General features: G+C 42.7%; 1 protein-coding gene across 1 annotated transcript in view; it reads left to right on the top strand.

The window, feature by feature from the left end:
- The window catches only part of NAE1 (NEDD8 activating enzyme E1 subunit 1), a 152,077-nt gene that overhangs the window by 37,088 nt on the left and 91,484 nt on the right, over positions 1–23,505 (top strand). Inside the window, exons 9-13 of the mRNA XM_078668391.1 lie at positions 1,615–1,677; positions 1,905–1,968; positions 2,057–2,148; positions 11,763–11,822; positions 11,921–12,054. Of these exons, the coding sequence (XP_078524517.1) occupies positions 1,615–1,677; positions 1,905–1,968; positions 2,057–2,148; positions 11,763–11,822; positions 11,921–12,054 (413 nt within the window). The remainder of the gene's footprint in view (positions 1–1,614; positions 1,678–1,904; positions 1,969–2,056; positions 2,149–11,762; positions 11,823–11,920; positions 12,055–23,505) is intronic.

Here is a 23,505-nt window from a genome sequence, read left to right as displayed (position 1 = left end):
CTAGCGATTGGGAGATGAATATCTTATTAAAATTAATTCTGACTGGGTCTGAGAACTACTGTATAAAATCGGAAAGCATGCTGGAAAGTCATATTTTGTTTTTTAATCCAGAAGTTACTGTGATCAGATGCATTTATCCATAGCTGTGGTGCTTGGGAGAAACGCACAGTACCTACTCGCTCATTCGAAGAGTGCATTGACATGTATGTATACATACACATGTAGGCACGGCTGCAACACTCTCGCATTGTTAGCTATGGCATGGTCCCCTTAGGTTGGGAATAGGAGAGAGACTGATATCTAGCTGTAACTTGGTCAATTTTAAGGCAACTTAATTTCTTTATTTGAACTAAACCAGTTGTCAGTTTATGGAATTCCAGACCTGGGTTACCATTCTTGTGCTTTTTGGGGTTAGACATTTGTGTTGCATGCTGTTTGGAAGAAATGAGTAAAGTAAGTTGTGAATTGCTAATGCAGAGATGAGACCAGGAAAGGAAGATCCTTTCCGTAGAGAAGGATTGAGGTTTCTTTTTCAGCCCATTTTGTTTTTGGTAAACATCTTTACAATATTTTTGTCAGAGTTTTCCTGAAGTGGAAGGTGCACTACATTTTTAGCGTGACTAAACTGAAGGGTTGTCTGATCCATCTCAGGAGGCCACCTGAGCCAAACGTTTCTTTACCATCAAATACGCTCCTGGTTGGTGCTTGCAAAAACAAGTTGATGTGTTGGTACTCTCACTCTCTTCAATAACATTTGCAATCAAAGGTTATCAATCGACTACTAATTGTAGTTTGTAAATTACTCTTTTTTTTAATTTTATTTTTTTACTTGGCCATAAAGTATTTTTTGAAAGTTGAGTGCAACCCGTGCAAAAAAGAGATTGTGCAACCTTGAGCCTCTTTGATGGAGCAATCAAGGCTCGGTTCTTCAGAGGTGAATGGAAGTTTGCCTATTAACGCTGTACTCTATATGTCAAAAGCTTTATCACTGGCTGAAGGTTATTTACTGACATTACTGTGTGGACTTTTTGGAACATCACCTACTTTGGTGTGCCTTTGCTCCACAGCTATTTTGCCTGAAACATGTTTTTTTGTGCGGGAATACCTCCTCGAAGAAATATTGCTCCACTTGGTAATCTCTGTTTATATGGAATGGAAGTGAAGGAACAATTATTTAACTGTAGCATGTGTCCGCTTTGTATTTACTCTCTTCCCTGCTTACAAGACATGCTTGTGTTTGAGTTTACAAATGTTAAAATTGAGTAGCCTATGTTTCACATAGCTCACATGAAAGAAATTTACTTTTATTCGGAATGTAGATTTAAAGTCAGTTTTAAGGTAACTTTATTTAATAATTGTAGTCAGCGCTGTACTAATCCATACACAGTTGGAGAAGCAAAACAGGGCAGAATTCCTGAAAGTTGTAATTTGTTCTTTCAATGAGATTTTTAAAGGTTAGTTGTAGCATCATCGGTGGTGCTGAACATGAGGAAATTGAGTAGTGCTTTCTAATGTTTGCTCCAGGTTGTAACTTTCTTTCATCTATATGACTGGAGGAAAGGAAAAGTGTGACTAAATCATAACTGATTATCTTTCCATTGTAACTGCTTGCAGGACCACAGCCACACACCATGGATCGTTATTGTAGCAAAGTTTCTGGAAAAGTGGCGGATTGCGGTATGTCCAATGTGTATGTGTTTTTGAAGCTTACAAATTAATTGTGGTATGTTTTTTTTCCTTATGTCACAGCCTGCTCTTTTTTAATTACTAATCTCAAATTATGGTCTTTGTTTTCGAAAGACCTATTCATTTGAAGCATACATTAACACTTATTATATTACATATCCCAGCGTACAAAAATAGCGAGTTGTGTTGTCTTTTTATATCTGTTATTTTTCATTTAGAATAATGGGCAGATACCCAAAAACTATAAGGAAAAAGAAGCTTTCAGGGAGATGATTAGAAAAGGTAGGCAACCAAATGCATTTGATTTTTTAATCACACAGGAATCAGCAGTTTTAACCACAATATTTTGCGTCTTTGTTGTTTCAAAAAGGAATTTTAAAAAATGAAAATGGGGTCCCAGAAGATGAAGAGAACTTTGAAGAAGCAATTAAGAATGTGAACACAGCACTTGGAGCCTCAAAGGTACTTCAAACGAATGATCTTAATTTAGTGAGAAAATAATCCAGGAATAAGTTTATCCATCTTGCTGAGTGTTATGTTATGTTATGTTAGCAGTGATTTATAATGCGCGCGGCTACTCAGAAGAGTGTCCCGGCGCGAGCACAAAGAGAACCGAAACAGAGTACTGAAATAGAGGCAAATAAAAAACAAGCTTAGTTGAGTAGGAACGTTTTTAGTTTTTTCCCATTCTTAGTAGGGTTTTGAAGGCTACGGAGATCCGGGGGAAGAGAGTTCCAAGACTTAACAGCCAGAGGCGCCAGGGAACTACATCCCTTTCTTTTCAGACGAATTCTGGGTATGGAAGCCAGGCACATGTTTTAGGAGTGCAAGAGTCTTCCAGAGACATAAAACGAGAAACGGTTTCTCAAATATGCCGGGCCATACTCGTAGAGCGCTGCATGGGCCGTAACCAGAGCCTTGAACATGACCCTAGCTTTTATCGGCAGCCAATGCAAGTTGCGCAGATGCTGTTTAACACTAGTGTGTTTGGGTAAGCCCAGCAGAAGCTGCACAGCGGCATTCTGCACAACCTGCAACTTATCCATAAGGTAGCCTGGAACACCCACATACAATGCATTAGCATAATCGAGACGGGAGGTGACCAAGGCCCAGACTACCGTTTCTTTGGGGGAGAGACGCAGCAGGGGCAAACATTTTCTAAGAAGCTTCAGGATACCAAAGCAGGTGCCTGTCAGTTTGCGGATCTGGTTAACAAAACTGAGTTTTTCGTCAAACCAGATCCCAAGTTTTTTCACTGGGAGGCCCGAAGGAGAGGGTCGAGGGGCATCAGGCCAGCAGTCGTGCCAAAACATCGAAGAAAAATACTCAAATAACAGGATCTCTGTTTCATCTTCGTTACATTTCAGCTGGGCAGACGTGAACCAGTTGAACATAGCAGACAGGCAGGCTCTAACATGAGTGGTAGCAGTCTCATGCTTTTTCCAGGTGAATAAAAGCTGAGTATCATCAGCGTAAGCTACTACTTTTGCACCAAAGGTCCTCGGCTAGCTGGATTAAAGGGGTCATATAAATATTGAACAACAAAGGGCTCACTATGGATCCCTGAGGGACCCTGTCTGCAGGGCTTGGTTAGTAAATGCAAAAGGGGGATCCATACTTGTTGGGTTCTACCGTCGAGAAAGGATTTTAACCATTCCCATGCGGCACCGATGATACCTAACCCCTGCAATCGGGCCAGGAGAAGAGCGTGGGGGACAGTATCAAAGGCGGCAGATAGGTCCAAAAGGGCCAAAACGGCCCTGCCCCTGGCATCTAACGTCTCCCGGATGGCCTCTGTAATTTCCACCAAGGCAGACTCAGTGCTGTATGAAACTCGAAACCCAGATTGAGCCGGATGCAGCAGACCCTGCTGTTCAATATAAGAGGTCAGCTGTTTATTAACCAATTTCTAATATACTTTGGCCACGCCCGGAAGTAGAGCAAAAGGACGATAGGTGGACGGGACGTGGGGATCCAGAGTTGGCTTTTTGGTGAGAGGGACCAGCAGGGCCTGCTTCCAGGCGGGAGGAACAAAGGCCGAACCCAGTGATGTATTAATCAGCTGATTCACCAGAGGATTGATGGCAACAGCTGCACGAGCCATGAGTTTGGGATCGAGAGGGGAACCAGATTTTAAAGAGGACAAGGCAGCGAGGGAATCGGCAAAGGATAGGACGGAGAAAGAGGAGAAAGGCGCTTCAGTGGAAGAAGCAGTATTAAGGTCAGAGAACACCTGCGTGGGCTGGGCTACTGGTTTGTTGAAGAGCATTTGAAGCGATCTAACTTTATTCATAAAGAAGTCAGAAAGCTCTTCGCACCAGGAGATAGAAGGGGTGTGGGGGTTGTTCATAGCTTTAGGGGAAACATAACTTTTAACAATGTTAAAAAGTTCATTAGCATTATTGCCCGACATGGTGATACGATTGGCATAGAACCATCGTTTAGCTGCTACAATCGTCGCGTAATAGGATTTTTGGGCTTTTTTCAATTCTGTCTTGGCAGCTACTCTATAGTTCTGCCTCCATTTTCTTTCCAGCGTTTTACACTGCTGTTTTTGAGATTTAAGCAGGGGCGAGAACCAGGGTTTGGACAGATGCGCATTAAGGTGTCTAGGTGTAACCTGCGGAAAGAGATCACAGACCACCTTCTCAATCCAGTTGTTAAACTGCACAAGGGCCAGGTCGAAATCGTCAGGGAGCTGCAGATGACAGTCGGCCAGTGCTATGCAAAGAATAGCTGGATCAATTTTGTGAGGTTCGCTGCGTGTAACAGCACAACGCGGCCTAAAGGAGGAGGGACACTTGGCGATACTCCAGGAAAAGGTGCTCAAATAGTGATCTGACTAGACTGGCCGCGGGGGGGGGGGCTTAGGGGGGTCACCAGCAGTGGCAAACTGGAACAGATTACGTCAAAGGGTCGTAGAGGATACATATTGTTTAAGTTCACTCGCGTGCCACGTGGCTATGAAATCACGCGTATCATTCCCATCCAAATTATCCATATGTATATTACAGTCCCAGAGGAGCAAGAAGTGCGAGTAACGCAAAGCTCTGGGCATGATCCAGGTATCCAGCAAGTTAGGAAAGGGGCCTACCGAGCAAGGGGACGGTACAGCACAATCCCACCCAGGCAGTAGTGAGGGGAAATTTTAATGCAAAAATCCAAGGCTTCAACTTCAGGAAGATCCATTAGTTTCGTTGAATAGACACTCCCAATCCTCTTTAACCACCACTGCCACCCCCCGCCCGTTTTTTCAATCAGCACAGGCAATTTTGAAGCCGTTGGGAATGGCCATTTCAATAACTGGACAAAAACATGGAGTAAACCATGTTTGTGTCAGGAAAAGTATGTTGAGAGATGCGTCAGTGAGTAGCTCAAAAATGTCCTGGCAGTGTTTAGACATAGAGCGGGCATTTATAAGTGCAACCTTAATAATAACCGGCACCCTCCCACCCCTGACCAGATCAATAAGAGAAATGGTGGAAAGTGTAGGAGCAGTCCAACGGGGCATCCCATCTCACAGTCTCTACAATTAAAAGCATTGAAGGATAGCAATTCCTTTCTATATTACTGAATAGTGCTAGCACTGTTTTGAATAGAGTCCCCGAAAATAGTGGCTGCCGCTGGCTGCCTCCGGGACGCTGTCGGGCACAGACGGGCTTGCCTTAGGCACTCCTTTGGCGCGTCTGCTGCGCGCTTGCGCATCGCGCATTTTAAACCCCGCCCTTCTCAACCACTAGAGCACGCACTCTCCCAAGATGGCGGCTCTGGGTGGCTCAACCAGGAAGTGGGAGCCGAGGGTAGTGCGAAGTTAAAAGCACAAGATTAACACAGTAAAAGCTTTCCACACAAAGATTATAAAGTAAGATGTAAAATTTCGTTGTTGTTTTTTTAAAAAAGAAGCGAGTTCAAGGTTTTTGCAGCCAAACTACGCGATACACAAATTCAAGTGCTCAGGGCAACAGCTGCTTTCCTGCAAGTGCCAAACCTTGTTGTTGTGCATCATTTTACATACATTCCAATTTGAGAAGCTAGAAGCTTGAAAAGCAAGTCTTTTAAATATGACCCTCAGACATTGCCCTTGTTATTAAGCCACTTTAAAGCATTTTAATAAAAATAACGGATTGAGGTATTAAGATTGGTACAAATATGCATATTTTATCTATATGTGCTGATAATACTCCGATTCATTTCAGGAACCTAAAGGATTCAGTCCCTCACGGTATGGATCATTTTGTTCTGGTTTCAGGCCTTACAACTAATTGGGCAACGTTAACTGTATTCACATTGGTGGGACTGGTGGGAATACAAAGGGGTTGTTTGCCACACACCATTAGATGCTGGGTATCCAAATCTGACCCACTGAACCAGAAACAATTTTCAAGAATATAGACATCATTACATTTGCTACTCTTGGTTATGGGGTGTTCCACTTTGCCTAGATGGTAATGTTGCTCAGATGCTAACATGCCTTTCCTGGTTATGTTCCCTCCCTAAATAGGCATTTAAAGAGCTTGAAGATATATTCGTCGAATTGTTGTGCATTGGTTTTCCAAAACTGGGTTAAATGAAGTACCTTGAAATTGACAAATGAAAATAGTCCACTAGGATATCCTGACCTTGAAGCGTAGTATCTAGCACCACTGTAACAGCATGTCATGTGATAGTTTGGTTAGGAGGTATTCAGACACAGACTTACTGAGCAGAGCTTTGGGATGTGACCCACTAATGACTTCATTTGTCCTGCAGGCTTTTCTTTGAGTTACACATGTTCCAGAAGATTGGCAAACAGCATGAAAACCCCTAAAAGAACTGGAGGGGATGTGTTAAAATGGGTGAGACACAGGTCGGTGGCAAATTTCTATCAGGAGTAGAGGGCAGACATATACATTTAAAACAATTTCCTCAACACAGTAGACCAAGGCAGCTAGAGGGGCATTCTGTCATTGGAATTGAGAGGAGGGCAGATCACGTCCATGTACGAGCCATGTAGGCAGTTTAGGCTGCCGACCGATATGAAGAACATGCTATTTGGGTTACTTATCTCTGAGTGTCCCAGACAGAACAGAAGTAGAGTGGAATGAGTTGAACACACTAAAGTCTCTACTAATGCACACTTTAAGCTAGTGCACTTTCATATTTGCTGCTGGGCCCCTACTATATATCATGAAATAAAACCAGAAAGACCAGGAGTGAGCCCTGGATGTGCAGCAGCGGAGCTGATGTTTTTTTTCCATTTTGCTTGAGAATGACCAAAGTGTGTAGGTCCAGGGATAGAGTTACAAATAGATTGCCTGGTTACTCTTATCCCATGCATCTCTTAAATGTCTGCTAGGTAGAAACCCGGAACCTAAACAAGGGAAACGTAAGCAAACATTGGTGTCCCTGGGTGTACTGCTAGCAAAGTAATGGTTGGTTAATAATTCGTTTGTCTCAAGATTCCTCCTTTCATCATGGTGCCTGAGAAAGTAGAAAACGAACTTAAGATACTGCTTTTAAAGCTTTGTTGTTTTTAACTGCCTTTCACAGACTGAATATGCTCAAGGTTGTAATTTATTGATGTGCTGTGTTTGATGGGGGACTCCCTGAAATACGTATTTTGATGATAATGAAAACATTTGTTAAAGCAGGGGACACTGGCTTTATTGGTTTGGCAAAATAAATGCAAACTCAACTCTAGCTGAAGAAATGCACATACAACATTAGCAGGATATGTCCACACGCTTTTATTACTGCTTTATTACCCATCGGAGTATGTGGTGTGGGTCATAGCGCATCCAAATGTTCTAGTGTTTGTATGGATCTGTTACTCAGTTGGAAAGAAATGTAAATTCTAAATGTATTTCTACTAACTCTGTTTCTACTTGGTTTTAACATGATATGTTCGGGAAATAATATATAATATGTGATGAATGTGTACCTCATGAATGATATGAAACTCTTAATGAGGCATCCATACTATGACTTAAATGCTGTGCTTCCGTTTGCACAACATAACCTCTCCAGGTGGATGAAAAAGTAATAAATAAGAATCATTGCAAAGCTTGCAGGTCTAGCCCCCATGCTAGCACAATTCTGACTTAAAATTCCAAGCCTACCCCATGAAAATAAATAGGAAAAAAAGAAAACATGCCCCCAACTAAATGTGGCCATTATATGATTGGAATAAATCAATTTAAATTTAAGAAGTATTGACTGATGTGGTTATTTTGCTAGCGATAAATAGTTTTTTTAAATATAAAGTTTCATTTGTGGCATGCATTTAATTTTTTTAATTGAAAATGTCAAGAAGAAATCACCACCAAACCCTCAAATTGTAGGGAAATACAATGGCCTTAGAACTCTTTGTAAACACACCCTTAAAAACAAGGTAGGAAATAAATCATCATCTAGCTGGGCAACCGAAGTGCAGACAACATAAACAGTATATATATATTTTTTACAACAGACAGAATCAGGTTTGTCACTGTAGGAAAAAGAGCCACTCTTAAGCGAACGTGAACCGTGTGCTCAAGCTTTGTGCCGTCACTCAAATGTAGGGAGCTGTGTAGAGTGACCCTTTGCCCTATGATGAATGCTGTGGTGGGCTGAAGCAAAATGTAAAGGACAATGTAACTGACCGTTGCGTGCTGACTGACAGCCTCTCTATGTATGACTTTTTGGGAAAAACTATTTTACCTAAAATAATTACCCACACAATCAATTGACAAACTACATATGCAACCCTCCATAGAACTTTATTATCTATCGTGATGTTGGTGTTGAACAGCATTCACCATTGATATCCCTCTAAATACAAGCACCAAGTGATGCCATCACTGTCAGTGTACAAACATTTAGAACCTGACACTGTAGGAGAGTAGGATATGCTTACTATGGTTACCCCCACTTTTTGCTGATGTTTCACTGTTTTTCGACTCTAGTCTGGCTGGTGCCCTGCTATCCAGGACCCCAGCCTAGCAGCTTCCTCTCTAAAACTGATTCCATGTACTATAGGTACACTCCTGTTTGGTTACTGGGGTACCCTTGTGAGTCCCTAGTATATGGTACACTAGGTAGTAAGGGCATAGGTAGCCCAGAGGCCTACCAGGGGCTGCAGCATGTATTATGCCACCCCTGGGAAGCGTTCCAAAATGACACCACAGGACTTCTACTGCAGCCTGGGTAAGGTGGTGCATGCACCCCTTACTTAGTTATAGGTTACCTTTATCTACCTTTAATCACTGCACATATAAACCTATCAGTTCCCCCTATGGCAGGCCTTATCAATCCTGAAGGCAGGGTGCTTGGTTTCGTGTGAGAGGGTGCCCATGCATGAGCAGGGCCCCTCTGCAGCCTTCGGAATCTATTCTCTGGGGCGGTTCTGTGATGCAGCCAGACCAGATACTCTGAAGTGCATTATAACCTCGCTGTAAATGCTAACTTTGGAATGGCTGCATGGAAACATGTTGTGTTTTTGGTGTCAAACACTTTAGAATCCTACCCCCCCCCCCCCCCCCCCCCCACCAGTCCTGACGTTGGGGGTAGAATTTCATCTTTCTGAAGGGAGAGACGTGTACACACCGGTATACCCGGTACCAGTTTAAAAGAGCCCTGGCATCACAAAATGGATGCTGCAGCCACAGACACGAGTCTGGCCTCCTGCTGCTGACAAACTCCGGCAGGAGAGGCCTGGACAATAGGTTTCCTGTCACAGGGAGGTGTATTCACCTCCCAGACAGGCCTTAGTGGATTGGGGCTGGGTATGTGCACTCTGAGAGTGCTTTGAAGTCTGCACTGGGGGCACATTTGGTGTCCCTGTGCATAGCCCAGTTCAAACCGGTTGCAGGTGCTACAAGCCAATGCTCTGGTGTGAAACTGGACAAAGGAAATGGGTGTAGCCACCCCTCTTTCCCAACCCTCCCATAGGTTGGTCCACAAAGTTAGTCCAACCCCTTTCTTAGGTATAAGTAAGGAACCCCTGGCAACAGGGCTTTAGATTACACCTGGACGAAACTCTGCAACTGAATCCTGGAACTGCAACTCTTTACTCAAGACTAGAGGAAGGAAGAATCTCCCTTGGGGTCAAGGAGTGACTCCCCTGCTTGGCAGGCACCAAAGACTCATCTTGCCGGTCTGAACCTCCCAAGCTTCCGCCGGACGCCGACGACTTTGCAACACCAGAGGTGGATTTCCAGACTTCTCAGAGGTGCGTGGTGAGTCCCTCGGTCCTTGCTGGTCCACACCGAAGCATTTCTTTACTTTCTGCATGGGTTGCTGTTACCAAGGCTTGTTGGGTTCAATCCGGTCACCGACACCGCAGCACTCGACATCCTTTGTGGGGCAGCTCGATTCCAGATCCTGGTCGTCGTCGACGCCTCCTGGTCCTCGTGGCTAAAGAGTCAAGCTTCACCTCTTTCACCTGAAATCACCCGACATCGGTGGGCATTGGACTATCGTGCCCCTGGTCACTAGCAAGTGACCCAGACTCTGTCCCCTCTGCTTTCAGATTCTTCTCATCTTCGATCCAGGCTTGGACCCCGGACACTTTCCCCTTCGACGGCAGCAGCACTTTGCAGCAGATCGCCATTGAAAACGACAACGATTCCCGACACCAAAAGACACCTATGCACCCGGCTTCCCTGGGTGAGGTAATTTGAGTACTCCGGTGCTCCAGTGGGTGTTGGCCCTAGAATCTCTTAAGTCTAAAGGGGTTTGCTCAAAGTCCTCTCCTACATCTTTACATTTCCAACCGCGACTTTCCCCATAGAAGTGAACGCTGATTTGCGGCTGTGTTCTCACACTGCACGCGTCCCCCGTGGGTCCCCTGTGTCACTACCATGGGTGGGGCCTTGAGGGCCAAGCGATTTTACAGGCTCTAGGCCTTGTGTTTAGTCAAGTTGTGGTTCTCATACCACTTTCTTAAAATATGGTTTGGTACGCCCCTAGGGCTCAACGTATATTGTGCTAATTTACTGTGTTATTATCTTTTGTGTTTTGACCTCTAGCCTCATAAAGAGACTAGTAGGATTTGCTAAGAATATATACATATATTTTATATATATACCTGGTGTGGTTCTCCTTTCATTTGGTCATTCAAGAGATTATAGACTGGTAAAACAAACTGCTTTACATTCCTTCAAGACTTAGCCTGAAGGCTGTTCTCCATAGCTACCTCTAGGATAGCTTTCAATAAAGGATGTCTTTAACCTATCACCTCTAAGGGGCTGTTTGGACTGGTGCAAGGTGCCCACTATAACTAGTGGACAGCCTAAGCCAGGCCAACTTCTCACAGACACTTTCTGAGCTTAAAGATTATTCTCAAAATAAGTCAATTGGACAAATGAGAAGATTCGCAAAAGTAACAAATGAAATGCTTTGTAGCTGGTGACCATTCAAGACCAATATTATAGATTTCTTATGGTGGTTACAGGTTTAATTGAAGGAATTTCAGATTTGGCTTTTGTAAAAATGTACTTGGGTTTGGTAGGGTAGTGAAACTGTACAAAAAATAGTATCTTCTCCGTGCTTACATGTTGTTATAACGGTCCAGCATGCCACTGTACATATTGACTTTTCCAAATCTTTTACTTCCTCTTTATTGTCCACTTTGAATTATGTAAATAACAGGTACCTGCATATATCTAATGACAAATGGGATTGTCCATAGTTAAATCATGTTCAGTGTACTACTCGCACAGTGGAATATCGGATCCATATATGTTATTGATAGCAAGCATGCCATTCACTCTCCAGGATAGTCTTAGTAGGCCTTCCCGCATTCACAGTTTCTAAAGCGACCACACCAGGGATGTCAAGACAAGGTAATAATCCTGAGGGCAAAAGCATCTGTTTTGATGGCCCCAAAATGGTTCTCACTTCAGGAATCCGACACTACCAGACATTTTAAGTATGTGGCATTTTGTCAGTGTTAGAGCATACAGCCCTGATTAACTTGATTTGCCTTGAATGTGTTCTATGTATTCATAGCTTTGCTTTAAAAGGCTGTTTGGTTCACTGCAGTTTTTTTTATTATGTAGGCCAGGTATTTGTGAGACTTCAGAAATAATCTTCCTCGCAATTATCTTTTTTTGCAGATACCAAGTAGTATTGATGAAATCTTCAATGATGAGCGTGGTGTTAACCTTTCGCAACAGGTAAAAAAGCAGCGGAAGCACAAAGAATATTATCTTTTGCCTTGTTTGAAATGGACGTGCACAATCATATACTCATGTATTGCTTTATCCGTTTACAGTCCTCCTCCTTTTGGATTTTAGCTCGTGCTTTGAAGGAGTTTGTATTAAAAGAAGGTCATGGAAATTTACCTGTCCGGGGCACCATTCCAGACATGATTGCAGATTCAGATAAATTTATTAGACTACAGAGTGTGTAAGTATTTTTTTCTTTTTTCAAGAACTGCCTCCTGTGCATGGGATATTTAAAATGCTTTAGGATTAAATAAAGTGCAAGCAGCCACAGAAGGTTTTTTCCACACACTAAATGGCAGTCTATCAGCTCTAGTTAGTGCTATGACTCATTTTGAAGAGTGGTTTACTTTTTTAGTAATGCTTTGAAAGTAAAAGCATCCTCTGAGAGAAGTTTGCTCCCAGGTGAACTGCTAAGCACCTCATAATGTCTTATTTTCTGTCTTTGAGATTCTTCAATGAAAAATAGAGACCACACCAAACTGAAAACATGGTATTTTCTTTTATTTATGAATCCGTCCCACATGTTTTGCAATAACCTCCTTGTAAGAAATATTTTGGGGGATTTTCATGGGATTTTGTTTGCTTTATACTTGTTTGACAGTGCCATGGTCTTGACTAGAAACTGTGTTTGGAATTCATGGAACATCAGTACTTAAAGTATCTCTCCTGAACATTTGTATTTCAGTTGCTAGTTTTTCTGTTGAGCAGCGTTGTCTGCAATCTGTTTTGTGATACTACTTCTTTTGTGTGAGACCTAGCTCATCCAGCCTTTTTTTTTAATGAATGAATGAAGGCATTTATAAAGCGCATCATTCACTCCGAAGAGCATCTTGGCGCTATCGAATGCGTGGAAGTCTGAGGTAAGGGAAATAGTGGACCCAGTGGAGTGTAAGAATCAGATGAGTGATAGAACAGTATGGTCCGGGGCCGCAAAACTCCAGGTTTTCAGGAGTTTCTTAAACATAGGTTCAGACTGCGCCAGTCTCAGCTGGGTGAGCAAGCTATTCCACGCTTTTATTCCTAGGACTGCCATTGACTTTGCCCCTCTGGATGTCAAGTGGAAGGTGGGGGAAGTGCTAGAAGGTTTTCCAAGGATGATCGCAGGAGTCGTTTAGTGATGTATGGTTTGATTCTGGACCGTAGGTATTTGGGTCATGTTGCCCTGAAGGTTTTAAAGATGATTACTAGGATTTTAAAGAGAATCCTTTTATGTATAGGCAGCCAATGAAGTGTTTTGAGTGCTGCTGTGGCCGAGGACCTCCTAGGTAGTCTTAGTACCAGCCGGGCTGCCATGGTTTGGACTATTTGTAGTATTTTCAGAACTGCGTTTTTTGCTCCTGCATAAAGGCTGTTGCAGTAATCCAAGCGTGACAGAATTAGTGCAACTGCAACTGTTTTCCTAGCAGTGACAGAGAGTAGATCAAAGCATTTTTTAAGGGTTTTTATCATGTGGAAGCATGTGGCCGCCACCAAGAGGGCTTGCTAGTGGAAGGATAGAGCAGAGTCGAATCTCCCAAGTTCATCACAGTGTCTACTGTGTTGGGAGGTGGAGCCGTATCAATCGGCCACCACTGTTTGGGCATGAAGAAGTTAGATTTCCCAAGCAGCATGATTTCCGTTTTTTAGCTATTATATTTGAGGTGGTTTGATTTGATTTCATCCATTCCATGACTGCGGATAAACAGTGCTGGAATTTTTCTACAGCTGCTGTGGAATTTTTGTCGAGGGTGAGGATTATCTGGGTGTCATCTGCGTACGAGATAGACTTGCTGTCAAAGGATGCAATCAGGTTAAGCAGCGGTATCGTATAGAGATTAAAAAGTGTTGGGCTCAGGGCCGAGCCCTGAGTGATTCCACTTGGCAACAGTTTTTCTGTTTATTTGTAGTTGCCTAAAGGTTCCTATTTGTCGCATGTTTTCCAGAAAAGATGTTAACCAGGCCAACGCCTTGTGGGTGATGCCACTATCTGCTAGCCTGTCTCTCAATATGTCATGGGAGACCGTAGCAAATGCGGCCGATAGGTCCAACAGAATCAGTACTGCATCTTTTCCCTGATCTAGGGCGAATTTCATGTTTCCGTTGTATGAAGCAGCACTGATTCTGTTGTGTGACCAGGCCTAAAACCCAATTGCTTGGAGTGTAGGATATTGGCTTCCTGCAGAAAATCATTTAATTGTGTGTTGACTAATTTCTCTCGATTTTGCTATTTTGGATTTGCCGTTTTTGAGTCCTCATTTTGGCAACGAAGAATACTTTTTTTTCTTTACTTATCTTCTGAAATACAGTCTCTACTGGTAACTGTTTATATTGTATCCCAGCAGACCAACTGCAATCTGGGAACTGTTTTGCCTCAAACAAAGTCATTAGCTTGGATCTGGAGACCAGCCAAACGTTAATTTTTAACCCAAACTTTTCCAGATTTTCAAGCACATCTCCGCCACGGCTTTCAGACATAAGAGCTGCTCAAAATGCAGGTTGTATATAACAGTATGGGCACACATTGGCAATTCCTCTGGCACTTATTGCCACTACTTTTGATTTAGGTGGACTTTTATGTAAACAAAGGTCATAAGGGAGAAGAAGGTAAAACGCTTTATCGCCTTTCAGTGCAAAGGGATTCACTAAATCTAAATGAAATTGATTACCTAGCGCTCTCTGTCATACGGGACATCAACACAATAAGCATAAGCCCTCATTCTCTCACCAGACAAAAGAAAATGAGGTCGAGACCTGAAATTCTTCTTATTCAGGGCCACTTCCCATTCTTGAAAAGTTTGTTAAACTGATTACCGTTTATGTCCGCTGGGAAAGCTGGAGAACTAGGGCATACCCTTCCAACTTGACATACTAGTGACTTTTAGTCACAAGCCCCCAATACCATATTGTGTCTGACAGTCCTTCTAAATTTGTACTGGTTCATCGTCTTACTAGCTACACCATAGCATGCCTGTGACACTGTATCTGATTTTGTGGAAAAGGTAGTTGACACCTACAGTGCTCAGCTTGACCGTGACTACCGTTTCTGCACGGGTGAATTCTGCTTCGAAATAGAGTTCAAGGTCTAGCTATTCTTCCAGCCATGACAGGCTACCTTCCAGACTGTTAGGAAAAAATATGACACATTTGCTACAGGAGGAAGAGATGCTCACTGGAAAGAAAATTAGTAGGCACATGCCTGTGTCTCGATTTAAAGATCTTTTTGGTGTCTGGCTCACTCCAATTTCCAGTATGTTACAGATCTAGGGAAGTGAATGGTGATCGTGTAGCAGTTAATCTGATTCCCCCCAAAAATACTGAAATGGGATTATTTTTAGGTTATTCGACTGGCAGCAGGCTTCCTGTCTCTGAAATTCCCTTGTCAGAGGAACATTACTCTCATCCCTCCACAATCTGAAAGGCAGCAGAAGTCTTGGAGCTTACCCTCACCATCAGTTGTCTGAACAGATTCTTGATGAAGCAGAGGTTCAGAGTGGCATCCATTCAACTGATCTTAGTGGAACTAAGGATTGGAACTAAGGATTGTCAGTGGAAGGTCTCCTTGACTCTCTAAGGTACATATTTACACATTCCTCCTTCTTTGGGAAAAGACCATGCCTAGCTCTGAAAGTACCAATGCCAGCATTTAAGGGCCACTTAAAGCCTCACCCCAAAGCGCCACTAGATCGAGGAAGATCACTTCTGCCTAGGAAGTCGTCAATCGAGCCCCGAGCCAAACCATAAATGGGAATGACCTTCGGGTTCGGCTCTGACACCCCAGGCATGTTTACATCAAATGCAGCCTTCAAAACCTCCACTCAAGAGTGTTGAGCCACGTCAGCAGGCAACTTCACTGCCACCCAAGCATCCTCCCTCAAAACAAAGGTTAATGCCAAAACCTCCATCTAAACCATCGGCCAGACAGACATCAAATGCACCTTGGATGCTGAAGTTGGACACTACTGAGGGCCCCCATCTTTCTGTAGCTGCCAGAGGTCACAGACACCAAGCAGAAGACCCTATATAACACCAAGATGTTAAGATCCTCACCAAGGCACCTCCAGAGGAGACTCCACATACACTATCACACATCCCCCCCAAAGTGCAGACTTATGTTTGAGGGTGAGATGGCTTTTAAGACACCCAGGACTCCCTCTCCATGAAATGTAGAGACTAGCAAAAGCCTACAAACCCCAGGCTCCTATGCCAAGGCACCCTCCGCCACCTTGACCACCTCCCACACCCTCTCAGCAACCATCTCCTGACTGCTCAGTCCATACTTTCTCAGACCCAAGAAGCTCTTTTGACTGCTAGACTATTATGAAGAGCTGCTAGCTCTCAAGGAGGGGGAGAACTCCTGGGAGGACTACGTGGTCAACCCTACCAATGACATAGACCCACTACCCCGGCAACTGTCTCTGCCTAATGACACTTCCGCCTACCACATGATTATTCAAAGGGTTGCTTAGTGCTACTAGGTGGACATGCACGTCCTACAAGACGAGAATAATTTCCTGGTACAAACCCTTTCGAAAACCAAAAGGTCAGTGCAGCTTCTCCCTGTGATAATGTGCTTATTGAAGATTGACTTTAAAGTGCTTGTAAAGGCTAAAGTTGTAACGCCAAGAGTAGACAAAAAGCATAAGGTCCAACCTTCTTACCCCCCTCTACATTTGTGGTCCGCCTATTCCCTCCCCTGAGAATCTCTAGTGGTGTGTAGAGCACAAAATGCACCTTAGCACAAGTAACAGGTAATGCCCCATTACCAGGTGAGGAGAGCAAGCGTATTAAAAAGGCTGGCAAGCATGTAGTGGTGGGGGCTGCCATCCATCAGTACATCGCCAACTCTAGTTTTTTTTTATTTTGCTATGATGTATCCTATTGAGAGTAGCGGGAGAAGGTGATAAATCACCTCCCATAAACCTCTAGAAAGAGGGGGCTGGTGGCCAAGGGATAGGTCATCTCAAAAGATTTTATCTGCAGCCTTCTAGATTCAGCAGATACCGCTACACGAGGCATCAACATAAAGCACCCTTGTATGGTACCACGTGTGGCTCCACATGTCCGGATTGAGGCCAGAGGTGCAACAGCATCTTCTCCATTTTCCATATGTTGTGAAGCATCTTTGCGGCCCTCAAATCAAAGAGATGTTGGCGAAAGTAAAAAAAAAAGACTCTGAGAAGTCCATGTGTGCCCTCCAGGCTACTACCCTAAAAGCTTCTTTTAGAAAGACAGCACAAAGACAATCTCTCTAACAGGCACGGGTTACATGAGAGGCGAATATAGGGACAACAACCAGGGCAAAGGCAGAGGCAGTGATGAATCCACTCACATAGCACCTGCTGTCGGAAGGCTAGGGAATTATCTCCCCTGTTGGGAGTACATCACCTCCGATCAATGGGTGCTCATGGTGGTAAGGCAGGTTTAATGCCTTTAGTTCCACACCACATGCCCTAACATCCAAACCCATAAGCACATCCTCAGCTGAGACCACAGCCGATTTCTGGAAGTAGTAGTTCAGGCACTCCTTGCGAAAGGAGCCATAGACATCAAATGGGAGTCTCTGCTTTAACGAGACAAACAATTGTACTCCCTCTATCTTCCAATTCCAAAAATACATTGCATTGTCTTCCATCTTCTCTGCTGCCGCCGTGTTTGCTGGTGGGATCAAGATGGAAGACTGTGCTTCGTAACCACAAGTGGCTAAATATACCATCCACAGCCTAAAACTAGAGCCCAATATACAGAATTGGAACAACATTAGAATTTATTTGCAATGGTTCACCTGTAATACTCAGGAATAGGCATAGAAGACTGAATATTAAGCCCTGAGGAAGTCTGCTGTAACAGGAACAGCCTGAGACGAAACACGTGTTGGCAAAGGGACACATATAACTACAAAAAATAAAAGAACTATTGAAACCACAACCTCCATTTTATCTCTGTGTGCCTGGAGAATTATGTTGTTGATTCCTGGACCTCTCCAGTCGAGGAAGAATGGATGGCTCTTTCTTCTCCTTAGCACCAGAAAATATTTGGACACTGAACGAATAAGACTTTGAACTTTACTAGACTTAAATGGTAGAGTGCGCTAACTATCCCAGCCATCACACCTTTCTTATTTTGCAATGTGTGACCCATTAGGATTCAAAGCCATCACAGGGATGGTGACCTGCTGCAGTCAGCAGACCACCATGTTTGTGATTGCTTTTTAATAAGGCAATCTTTTTTTATGTATTTATTTAAATGCAGCCATTTTCCTTAAGGAAAACTGCATGGGCTTAAAAAAAAGAGTAGGCAATGGTTCGTGGGAACACTGCTTGCTCTTTAAAATATTTTTTTCAACATTCTCAAATGGGGAACCTTTCCCTTTTGCGAATTGTTTGCCATCACTTTTAAAATGGTGGTAAAGCATTACTGTTTTGTGACTGAATCCTGGTCTCAAACAGTATACCGATTCGGTATTTCGAAGGGACTCCCAAAACACGGGCCTTCCAAATACCGAATCGCGTTTTGTACATTCGAAAAAGCATTTTTCTGGTTGTAAACGGCCCCGTTCTGAGAATCGGGCAGTTTGTGACTGGAAAAATGTTTTGTACATATGGCTTCAAATGCTATCATAAAACAAACCAACTATCAATTCAATTCAATTCAGTTTTATTTGAATATGATTTGGAACTCAATTGAGATCCACATATAGGCAAAACATAAACGACAACAAAAATTACAAAACATACAATCATTAAAATACATTCTATTTACTCAAGGGTAAAAAAGGAAAATCGTAGCGATTAGTATAATTCTAAGAAACATTTTAAAAAGTTAAAAATTCTGAAACAGAACATTTCATTGGGAGGGTAGAAAATAGCATCGAGTAAAGATTTAGCAGAGAAAATGCTTAACTGTAAACAAATTGGTCTCAACCACTTTCGGCGATGAGCCATTAGGGCAGGGCAAATGAAGAGGATATGGGCAATATCCTGAATCGAGTCATTATTGCTACATAAATTACATTTATCGGAAGAGCCATACGATCTAGCTAGTAATTTATTTAAAGGGAGAAGATCATGTCTCAAGAGGAACCAAAAACGGTGTAGACCGTGTGGGAGGTTCCAGGATGCATAAGGTTGTATATGTTTAAATAAGTAAGAATTAACAACCTGCGTAACACCTTTCTTTGTGATAAGGACAACTCTGTCCCTCTTAAAACTTAACTCCCATGTAGCCAGTCTTGGTGACGACTTTAGCTGATGTGGGGATAGCGAAAAAAGAGTTGATTCCTCCAATTCCAGTAAAGTAACAGCTCTTCTAAAATTCTTTATAAGTAAGGAATATTCTTTCAGGGGGCCCAGTAATTCTTTTTTAATCAGAAATCTTAAAGTAGCCGATTTACCATTGGCTAAGCAAAATACCCAACGTATTACTCCTGCCAGGGCCTGAACCCAACTACTTCATATGCCCAATTCAAGTCTGAGGGATTGCACTGTACAAGCATTATTGACCGATGTTAGATTTCGCAAAGGTCTACCCTCGATAATATCTAAAAAACCCCATTGCCCCAGATCAATGAGCTCAATGCCATAGAGCAGAGAGGCAGGAATTTTTGCTCGGAAGGCCTCAAGCAAATGGACGAAATGTCTTCTGCCGGTGGCTTTATAAAGAGCACTCAGTCCATTTCCCTGTGTCTTAGCTTTCCTAATGTTGTTATCTATATGAGCCTTATCGCTCAAGTTACCGCATACTATTTTCCCCAAAAAGACGTAAGATTTTACAATTTCCAATTTCTCACTGCCTAAAAACCAACTAAAGTTTCCAGATTTAGAGTTTTTTATTCCCTGTAATGCACATTACCTTGCTTTTAGAGATGTTGATCTTCAAATGGTGGGACTCTGCATAAATATGCAATGCATGCAGACGATTATTAAGACCCTTCGGAGTAAGGTCTAAAAGAAGTATATCATCTGCATACATTAAGCATGCTACCGGTTTGTCCCCTAGAGTGGGGGCAATTCCTTCACTTAAGGATAAGGTCTGGGGGAGATCACAAACATAGAGGGAAAACAATAATGGAGCTAATAAACAGCCCTGTTTAAGACCATTGGCTGAGGGGATTGCTTGAGATAGGCCTCTCTCTCCACCCAACAACACTCTACACCAGGTGTCAGAGTGGAGTTCCTGAACTAGATTTAGCAGCGTAGCTGGCATACCTAAAGTAAATAGTTTCTTCCACAGCAAAGGGCGATCAACTTTATCAAAAGCCGTGGAGAAGTCTATAAAGGCTGCATAGACTCCCCCACCTCTGACCCTGATATATTTGTCACTTATCACTTGCAGAGCAGTTAAGTTATCCATGGTACCATGGTTCTTTCGAAATCCCGTCTGTTCAAGGGGAAGTATATTAGCTTGGTCCACCCAATCATTAATTCGTTTCAAAAGGCATCTTGCAAAGACTTTGCCAATTGCATCCAAAAGGGCAATTTGGCGATAATTTTGGGGAGATAATCGGTCACCCTTTTTAAAGAGGGGCACTAGAATACTCCCTTTCCACGAGGGAAGAATCTTTCCGCTAGAAAAACAAATGTTAAACACAGGGCATAACAATTTGCTCCATTTTGCGGCGCTTTGCTTTAAAACAGAAATTGGAAGTTCGTCCGGCCCCATTGCCCCGGAAGAACGCATTTCCTTAATGGCTGATTCAATATCCTTTTCAGATAAAGGGACCAAAAGCTGACTCCTCTCAATAGAACTTAAACAGGGAACCGCAGCTCCATTATTTGCATAGAGGGTTGTGACATAGTCCACCCATGATTGTTCTTCAATGGGAATAGGAAGCGGTCTTATTCTTGATCCACAGCCCTCACCTATGAGAGACCAGAACTGTCTCATTTCTCCTTTAAAGGCAGCCTCTCTTCGTTTTATCCAAATGATATCCTCCCCTTCTTTCCGTAATTTCGCTTGTAACCTTCTCCTCCTTCTTTTTAATAAAGTTACTCTACGCGATCCTTCTGCCGATTTACACAAATATTGTTCCCTGACTAACCTATTTATTTCTATATTAAGTAGACGCAGGGGTCAAGAGGGTATTGCAAAATACCTTTTCTTATTTGGTTATTTAGCTACCAGAATCACTAACTTCATAAAATCTAAGAAGCACACAATTTCGGAACCGTGCCACATAGCAAGGTCATCAATTGCAACATCAAGAACACTCTCCAAATCTCGTTCAGCTTTTGTGTTCCAATAGCATCTTCCTGATTTCGCTCCAAAATTTACCAGGTCGCTATTAAGTGACCATTGGTCGGATTTAGGAGGGTGTATATTCACAGAAGAAGAAAGTAATTTATGGTCGCTGAAAAGGGTTTCAGTATCCCTGAGATCCTTTAATAGGGCAAAGGTAGAATTCTCAACTATCACATAATCTAGTATAGATTCTCCCTGAATAGATTTGTGAGTAAAATGTGCAGGGGAATCCGAAGGGAGCCTTCCATTCGCTATGATCCCATCCATATCGGACAGTTCTTTGAGAAGTATCTTCCCTCGCTTGTTTGTTTTAATCTTCTCAGGGAAGAGGGCTTGGGGGATCTGTAATGATTCTTCTTTATATTTATCGCGGAACAGGCTCATACTTAAATTAGAGATTTTGCAATTCAAATCCCCTACTAGGATTATATTAGGGGGAGGAGATTTCTCCCTAATGCTCTGAATATAGACAAAAACCCTTTTTAAAGTTACGTTAAAACTAGCTTCGGGGGGAATATAAGCATTAATCAATACTAGAGGTTTAGATACCTCAACATTGTCATGACTAAACAGCGTTACAGCCTGAAAAGGGTTACAAGAATCCAAATAATGAGAGAAATTCCATTTTATCCGGTTGGATAAAAGACAGGCAATACCCCCACTAGCATGGCCTCTCCTGGAGGGAATAGCGCAACGCTGGAGACAGATCACACTCGCTTTTAAGGACATAAGGAATTGAATTTTTTCAGGACAATTCTTTAACCCAGCACAATTCCAGGATAATAACATTATATTGTCGCTAAAGATGAGGATTGTGCGGTTACTTAATGGTCAATTTCTTCGAAAGAACACCTGGTAGCCAGTTCCAGCGCAGAGTTACATCTACAACCTTATCTTGTGGGAGGGATATAGGAGGGTTAGGGTAAGATACAAGACGAAGATCTTTTGATAGGCGAATTTTCAGATCAGTGAAACCGCCAGATTGTTCTACATTTCCAGGAGCTACCTGCAAGAGAGATAGAGAGGACCTTAAAGGCCGTGAAGACTTGAAAGGTCTATCAAAGGGGAAATTACCCCAAAAAGGCGTAACATCAATCCCTCTACTCTGGAAATCTTCCGACCGTTGTAGAATTAAATTTACTACTAATTTGGAATAGAATTATCAGCATCAAATAAGGGGAAGAAGTCAAGAATAAGGGTATCCACGCTCTCCTCCATAGAAATTTCGGGAGGTTTTTGGCAAACCAATACTCCCTCTCTTTTAGCGGAGTAGGGACTGGCCAAAGGATTAAGAGCAGGGGATACAGAGCCAGTAGAAATGATCTCATTTTTTGGGGGAATTGAGTTTAACAGATCCCCTTTACCCATAAAGAGCCCACCAGAAGAGCAGGGCATTGATGGTAGAGGGCCAGAACTCTGTACTGCGGGGAATAAGGTGTTCGCAGCTATTTTTGCCTCCTCACTTTCATCTTTTAATACCAACAGGGAGACCTGATGTAAATCTTGATTTGAGATCATTTCCGAGTTTTCTCTCCAAAGAATTTTTCTCCGTCTATTTTTTTCAATTCTTCTAATTAGTCTCCTCTTTTTTGTCCCATTCTTTTTAACTTTCGCTGATTTTCCTTTTTTCTGTCGCCTTCTGGATCTAGAACCTCCTTGTCACCCACGCTGTGCTGTTTATTAAAGATCGGGAAGAGTTCTTTATCTTCCTTAGGATCCAATTCGTATAGGTCCTCTATTATTGGGGGTAGATCTATACCTTCCTTTGACACCATTTCGTGTGAAACCTCTACTACTGGCACTATATCAACTGCACAGTTTGAGACAGGGTTTTTCAAAGGTAGGACTAATTGTTACCCATCGTTAGGTAGATGGGAGATATTAGAAGACCCATTCTCTGACTTAAGGACTTTCTGCTCTCCAAGATCTTCTCCCACGGCCTCTAAGATTGAGCAGGGTTTCTTCTCATATTTGTTGTGCAATAAAACCTTTAGTATTTGGGTGACTGTTTCCAGTACACAGTCAGAACCCCCAACAAATTTCTCTAATAATTGTAGAATGGAAGAGAGCAGATGTTCAAGAGAGGATAGGCAATCGGAAACAGGCTTGTCCATCCTAGGTGGGAGCATGGCATCAATACCTGTTATGTTAAGATTAGAGCTTGTTGAGATATTTAACTGGGAGATATTCGAGGGCGTACTGCTATAAAGATGGAGAACAGGTGGAACTGGTGTTACAGGGGTTTTTGTAAAATCCTCAACCTTATCAGTATCCACCTCGCTATATCTCCTACAGAGCTCTAAATCTAAATCGGAAGAAACTAGGTCATTATTATACACTCCTATAGGTGAAGAAGTGCTAGGTTCATGATGTTTGGATGGGGGCTTACTAATTTTAGGAAGAGAAACATGTTCTA

This window comes from Lissotriton helveticus, chromosome 12 (assembly GCF_964261635.1).
Source record: "Lissotriton helveticus chromosome 12, aLisHel1.1, whole genome shotgun sequence".
NCBI lineage: Eukaryota > Metazoa > Chordata > Amphibia > Caudata > Salamandridae > Lissotriton > Lissotriton helveticus.
This window is presented reverse-complemented; position numbering and strand designations above follow the sequence as displayed.